Source organism: Rhinoderma darwinii, chromosome 11 (genome assembly GCF_050947455.1).
Source record: "Rhinoderma darwinii isolate aRhiDar2 chromosome 11, aRhiDar2.hap1, whole genome shotgun sequence".
NCBI lineage: Eukaryota > Metazoa > Chordata > Amphibia > Anura > Rhinodermatidae > Rhinoderma > Rhinoderma darwinii.
Window position 1 is genome coordinate 64,531,388 of NC_134697.1, and position 7,749 is coordinate 64,539,136.

Sequence of the window (7,749 nt, forward strand, 5' to 3'; positions counted from 1 at the left end):
TGTATCAGACATACAGAGGTAGAATATATTTGAGCTGGGTCTGTAATAAAGTGTTGTGCCTACGAGTAGCTTACCCTTTTGTAATAATCGAAGTTGGCACAGAAGTCACAATTACATAGTTGTCGGAGTATCAAACACATAATTGACAGACATGGCATGGGGTTAAAAAGAGGAAGGGGATGATAGCAAAGTATTTGTGTATGCTTGCATGCGGGTGAGTGACACAAAGCCTTCGAAATGGGTGACTATGATTGTCAATTCCTATTTCTGGTTACATATGCATTAACTATTTGTTAAAGTACTGTGCAGGCTGAGGGGAACATTCATGAGCTTCTAAGTTTCATCATTTGAGGACAGATGAACTATAAATGTGTTGACTCCGTAACTCATATTACCAATGCAATGTGAAGAGGATTGTATTTTACTTTTACAATTTCAATAATTATTTGTGTTGGAAAAAATAAGTTTGAAACTATTTCCTAGACATTCATATTTCATCTATATGCAAATCCTGATTTTAAATACGTATGTTGTAAAAAGACACAAAATGAAACATATTTCTTAATATCTATGATCACAATAAAAGACCAATAGAAAATACACAAATCGAAGCTGCTACGTTGCCCAACTTCATAGAAGAAGATAATAATAGGATATGCATTGAAGGCCATGTTTATCTATACTTCACATCAATGCTTTCTATTTTTATGTTGTGAGTAACAAATAATACTAACAAGTTTTTGAATGTTGTTAGGAATTTTTCATGGGAAAAAGATTTCTACCTCACGTCTATAGACGTTGAAAGTCTCTACACCAGAATCCCTCACAACATAGGTGAAAAGAGTTCTCTCCTTAGCTAAGAAGAGTGAAAATGTCATCTCTTTTGTCAGTGAAGGTTTAGATTTTATCCTCACACATAATGCCTTTAAATTTAATGATAAATGGTATATACAAAATAACGGAACAGCCATTGGAACCCCAGTAGCTTGTACGTTGGCTAATATTTTTTTAGTCGTTTTTGAGAATAGATATATCATTACACATTTGAATCCATTCCTAACTAAGATTAAATTATTTGTCAGATTTGTTGACGATATTTTTATGGTTTGGTCCGGTACAAAATCAGAATTCGAACTTTTTGTCACATACTTGAATGATTCTAATAAAATGAACATGAAGTTTACAAGTAAAATTGACCCTGTGGAGTTAGACTTTCTTGATGTAAAATTAACAATCAAGGGGAATATATTACATACGGAAGATTTTAGGAAACCAACTGCTACAAATTCTTTACTACATTACGATAGTTTCCACCCCCTACACGTCAGGAAAGCAATTCCATACGGTCAATTTATAAGGCTAAGACGCATAAATGACACAGATGAATCTTTTCTTAAACAGGCAAACGCCCTAAAAAAACGATTACTAGAAAGAGGTTTCCCGCCTGATATATTAAATAAAGCCATGAATACTGCATTCATGAAAAATCAGAACGATTTGTTAAAACCAAAGAAATATAAAAATAGGAATGAAAAGGAGGGAAAAAGATTCATCTTTACTTTCAAATATACTGGTCAAGCACAAATCATCAAAAATGTGATTTATAAATATTGGCATTTAATCGAAGAAGATTCAAGTCTGAGAAATATAGCCATAAAAAAACCTTTGATCTCGTTCACACGAAGTACCACACTAAAAGACAATCTAGTACATAGTAGATTTTCTGAAATTAAACATAATTGGCTTGACAAACAAATCCCGAAAGGGAACCATCGAGGTGGAAATTGTGCCTTCTGCAGGTTTAACCTCCAGGCAAAAATATTGCATTTTGGGGGTATAAAAATAGAACAATTTATTAGTTGCAAAACTAAATTCGTAGTCTATATCATTTTTTGTCCTTGTGGACGATTTTATATAGGAAAAACCATCAGATGCCTATATGTTAGATTCAGAGAACACTGTAAATCTATAACAACAAATGAGGGAGCTCCCAGATTAATCCACCATATGAATAAAGCCCATGGTGGAGACTCTAATCTATTGAGGTTCGCAGGTATTGAACATGTCCCAATTCCTGAAAATGGGGGGTATAGACATAGGATATTATTGAGAAAAGAATCAGGATGGATTATCCGTACCAATGCAATGGGACCTGCCGGCCTTAATGATAAAAATGACATGGCAGTCTTTCTATAACAATCTTTATATTTGTGCTTATAGTTTTTGTTTTTAATTTGCCACACATATGATGTATGTGTTGCTTTTTATCCTCACTTATGTGTACAACAGTGTAACTATGCGTTCTGTAAAGGAACAATGAACGGCTTCCTATATCATATCCATTATGGTGTACAAACAAAAATGGCTATGTAAGGCCTCATGCACACGACCGTGGTGTTATTCTGGTCCGCAATTTCCAGGACCGTGTTCCGTGGAATGTCATCCGCAGTTCATCCGTATGTAGTCCGCAGTTCATCCGTATATAATCCGCAAAAATGCGGATGAAAAAAAAAAAAGGCCTTTTAAACAGGATGCCAAAAGCTTGGTCAAACCCCCTAAGAAGGTCACATGATCGCTCTGGAGCCATTTCCTGCTGCATTTTACCTGATCTTTGCTTTGTGCGAGTTCAGTGAGATTGCGCTGCTGATATAGCTGTGGTTTTTGTCAGTTTTACTCACTGCGAACATGTCTTCTGATGATGTGGATGATGTACTCCTGCACTGGCTCCTCTCCAGGCGATTTGGACAGCAACCACCAATGCTGGACGAAGAATCGAGGAGGAGGAGGAGATATTGGGTTCACCCCATTATCTCACAACGGCTTAGGAAGGGGCATTTTAACATGCTGTACTCAGACCTGCGGCAGCACCCGGACAAGTTCCTCAGCTACTGCCGTATGTCCGTGCAAACTTTTGACTGTCTGCTGGCGGACCTTCGTCCTGGACTGATCTTCCAGGACACCACCATGAGACGTTGCATTTCTCCAGAGGAACGCCTGATCGTCACTCTGAGGTAAGAAAACCTAAATCCCCTTCTACGACATGTCTCTACCCTGCAAACAATATTAGTATACTTGTCCCCTGTTCATATTGCCGCCTTGCCACCGTGTTGCAGATATTTTTCCTGTCTGTGCATATTTTTATATATATGTTTTTTTTTTTTTTTACAGATTTCTTGCTACCGGCAACTCCTTTGCCTCGCTACATTTCCAGTTTCTGCTGGGGTGCTCCACTATTTCGAAGATTGTCAGGCTTACCTGCGAAGTCATCTGGCAGCGACTTCGAGCAGCAGTTATGCCAAAGCCCAAGCCAGAGGACTGGATTCGGATTGCCGATGGCTTCTTCCAATCAGCACAGTTTCCCAACTGTGTTGGTGCGCTGGATGGTAAGCACATCCGCGTAAAAAAGCCTGCTCACTCAGGGTCTCAGTATTTTAATTATAAGCAGTTTTTCTCGGTGGTGCTGTTGGCCTTGGCTGACAGTGACTATCGGTTTATAATTGTCGATATTGGGGCCTATGGAAGCTCTGCGGATGCTGGCATCTTCAGGGCTTCCAGAATGGGTGAACGGCTAGCATCTAACCAGCTCGACCTTCCGGAACCTAGACAGCTTCCAGGATCTACAGGACCACCAGCACCCTTTGTCATTGTGGGTGATGAAGGTTTCGGACTGTCCCCTCACCTGATGCGTCCATTCCCTAGGCGTGGCTTAGAAGAACAGAGGCGCATTTTTAACTACCGCCTTACACGTGCAAGACGGTATGTGGAGTGCGCCTTCGGAATTCTAAGCAGCAAGTGGCGTGTGTTCCAGAGCTCCATTCAGATGAATCCTGAAAATGTGACAAAGGTTATCCAAGCCTGTGTTGTCCTCCACAATTTTCTGAGGATTCATGAGTCGGCAGTGGACGCAGAGCTGAACCATTTCTCTACTAATTACATCCCTTTGGACTACACACCACATAGAAGACCTGGAGTGTCTGGACTGGCAGTCCGTAATTTGTATACAGACTATTTTGTATCACCTGAGGGAGCAGTTCCTTGGCAAAGGGATGTGCTTTGTCTGCCAAATTAAAATTTGAGAGGGACTGTTGTATTTCCGGTTTATGTTACAAATGTTAGTAGTTAAAGTTGCAGTAGTAGAGTAGGGACTCGCAAGAGAATGAGGACCCTTGACGCGGGTTGCGAGCTAATGTATTTCTGTTTTTTTTTTTTAAATTCTTTATTAATTAAAAAAAAAAAAAAAGCGATTATTTGCATTTGGCAGAAATGCAGACCAATACCTCATTATGTGTTGCAATAATAATAAAGACAAACACATAATTAACTATAAACGTATTTTATTTCTTGCATAAAATAGTGTCAACAAACATAAACAAAACTATGTTATATAAGTAAATTATAAATTGTAGAAGGATTGCGAAGGTGCAGGTTCACGATGTGGTCGTGGAACTGACTCCCCCTGCTGCATGTGCCCATACTGTTGCTGAGAAGGTCCTGGCATGCCATAAACTGAACGATCGTCACTGAATAGCGGCATTGAGTCTACATATGACGGATGCTGGATGCCTTGCGCGGTTGCTGCAGGTGCTGGAGGGACAGAGTTGAAGGTGCTTGCATCACACCCCCGTCTATGAAACTCGATGGCCTGATGCATTGCACGTGGGTCAGGGTGTGTCGCAAATATTTCCACGACTTCCATTAGTGCTGTTTGGCACCTTATCTGTCTGGAAATTGGCACTCTTTTAAGAATATTAGAGAGAGCGCGACAGAAGGTGCCCTCTTCAGTTTCGGTAGCTCTTTTCTCTAAGTGCTCTAATACACGCAAGTCGACTTCCTGCCTTGGCTCTGTGCGTGTTGGACCTTTGGCAGAACGTCGACGTTTACCTCGGGGGATAATTTCTTCCTCCGCGGCACAGACTGGATTATCCACTGTTGTTGGTTCCGCTGTCACAGGAGTGGAAGTGGACCTAGCAGTCCCCAAAGCTACGTCAGGCTCTTCAATTTGAGTCTCATCAGAGTCTTCTTCTTCCTCAAGATTATCCTTGGTTCTGTTTGAAAATGAAAACATAATGTTAGGGAATTTTTGAAGTAATTTAACGTCATGTCTACAGCTGGGCAAATACACTATGTATGCATCACTACATGCAGAGCCCTAACTAGCAAAGACAGGGCCGCATAGCAAACTTTTGACTGGGGCCATCCCTCCACTGGGTGTAACCCCCCCCCTTGTAGATAGTGCCTTTTTTGCTGCCCCCACCCCTGTAGATAACGCCATACAGCCCCACACTGTACACTGTATGGCATTATCTACCGGGGTACTATATGGCGTTATCTATAGGGGGACTGTACGGCGTTATCTAGTGAGGGGGATGTATGCCGCTAACGCCATACAGGCCCCCCTACCCGCCCCCCGGACAAATGCCACCTATAGTGTGTCCTACAAATACATGCCTTATCGCTGGCAGCGATAGGGTGAAGGGGGGACTGAAAGTCCCCTTAAGTTCTGTCGTCTGCACATCTCCCAAAAATTAGTCGCTAGGGCTGCTACAGCGGTACTTACACAACTGGCTACATGGGCAGACTACAATGGTCAAAGTATATAAGCAATACTTACGGGCCAACCTGCATTACATCAAGAAGAAACGAAAGTTGCTTGGTGTACATGTATGGCTTTTTTTTCAGACGTCCGTCTCCGCTCTTCCCCTTGTCATTTATCTCACGCTTGAATTGGTCTCGGCACGTGTTCCAGCGTGTTTTGACGTTTTCGACTATGATATAAAATAAACCAATCACAGATCAACATTTTAGAAGAGTACATTACTAGATATTAGGAAATGTGGTTTATTATATTAAAATGATGCCGCAAACAAATCTGCACCTACATTTGCATATTTGACAGGTAATTCCGACGTTGCAGAAACTACAGCAGACTTGCCACGTTTTCCATGTGCCCACACGACAGCGTCCGTAACGGCTGAAATGACGTTGCTGGTTTCAGGAGAAAACATCACCCGTAATTTCAGACGTAAAGGCAAGTGCTGGCGCTTTAACGCAGCGTCCTTTACGGACGTAAATGATTTTCATAGGAGCCCATGAATAACGGCTCCAATTATGGCACAAGAAGTGACAGGTCAGTTCTTTGACGCGGGCGTCTATTGACGCGTAAATATACACGCCGCTTGAACACACAAACGTCAGCCCATTGCTTTCACTGGGCAGATGTTTGTCAACGCTATTGCAGCGTATTTAGCGTGCGTAATAGAGGTCAAACACCCACTAATTACGTCCGTAATTAGTGTGTGGGAACATACCCTCATAGTGACATGTCACGTTTTCATCGGTGCTGTTCAGAGCCATGAGACCCCCACAATCTCACGTGCACTTCTGCAGCTTCATTTCAGCGATTGGTGGGTGTTTCAGTGATCCAACCGCCACCAATCAAAACGTCAGGCATGTCATTATGACATGACAGGAGTACTCAGAAACCGCATCAAGTTGTGAAACTTACCCATGCGCTTCTTTTGCACTTTAGTTGCCTTCTCCCACTCAGGATGCACCTCACTGCAGACCTCCTGCCAGGCAAGATCTTTCATATTCCTGTCTGCATATTCTTCCACCCGCTTATTCCACAGACAGGGCTTGTGCTGGACCAGGATGATTAGTTTCTCCACGCTAATTGAAGCCATGCTGCTCTCTGCTGCTCTCTGCTGCTCTCATGCACTGTCTCCAGACTTCACGACGACAGAAGTCATTTCCGGTCGTCGCCTAGCAACACTTCCGCAAATCCGCAAACTGCGGATGACACACGGCGGTGTATCCGCAATTTCCACGGGCCCATTGACTTCTATTGGCATGTCCGCACCGCATTTGCGGCCCATAATAGGACATGTCCGGAGTTTCTGCGGCACGGATGTGCGGACATGCGGAGACCCGTGAAAACACGGATAGTGTGTATGGGCCCATAGAAATGAATGGGTCCGCAATTCTCCCGTGGATTTGCGGGGGAATTGCGGACGCAAAAACACGGTCGTGGGCATGAGGCCTAAGGATCAAACTATTTATTTATAGTGTATTTAATTGAATACAGTTCTTTGCTCCATCCCCCGATAATTCATCAAAAGGTTCCATTCTAATTAATCTACATATATATGTATATATATTTTTTTAAATCGTACTCGCCTATCGTTGTCTGATGTGTCCGTGATGGAAGTTTTGCTTCTTTGCGGCCTTCAGGTCAGAATAAGGTGTGAATGGAGCCCTTTTCCTTGAAAGGTAAAAGTGATGCTTGCTCTGTGAATAGAAATTAACATAAAGGGGTGTGTTCCAGAAGCTGTTCACTGTTGCCACATGCGTTACTATGGAAGCTACAGCTGTTGGCAGTTTAAAAGAACGCCTCCAGCAGTGACGTACTAGGTCAGAAGAAGCGCGATCTCCAGCGCGAAACAGGCTGTAACCTACAACTAGCTGTCCTCCCTGTAATGCTTTTACCCTCGCCAAGGTGACACAATAAAGTTAAGAAGATTTGCAAACGGTTCAGTGCCGCATTTTCATTTCTTTCATCTATATTATACTACAAGACCGTCTGTTTTTATGCTGAGCACCGCCCGAATTTTGCTTAAATGAGAAAAACCCTGATTCCACTTGCATCTATCTGCCTGTTCCATGCTGTGAGGATTGAGAGTGGTGCCGACTTCCTTCTACTGTGCTTAACAAATAATAAGAATTTAGTTTGCGGAGCTTGTATATATTTAT

At 42.4% G+C, this 7,749-nt stretch overlaps 1 protein-coding gene across 1 annotated transcript; it reads right to left on the reverse strand.

Moving 5' to 3' along the window:
* Positions 1 to 4,361: 4,361 nt before the first annotated feature.
* Positions 4,362 to 5,782, reverse strand: LOC142663915 (uncharacterized). The gene is made up of 2 exons (XM_075842756.1): positions 5,612 to 5,782; positions 4,362 to 5,045 (listed from the first exon to the last, which is right to left on the reverse strand). The coding sequence occupies exons 1-2, from the start codon at positions 5,659 to 5,661 to the stop codon at positions 4,394 to 4,396; spliced, it is 702 nt and encodes a 233-aa protein (XP_075698871.1). The 5' UTR covers positions 5,662 to 5,782; the 3' UTR covers positions 4,362 to 4,393.
* Positions 5,783 to 7,749: the final 1,967 nt, after the last annotated feature.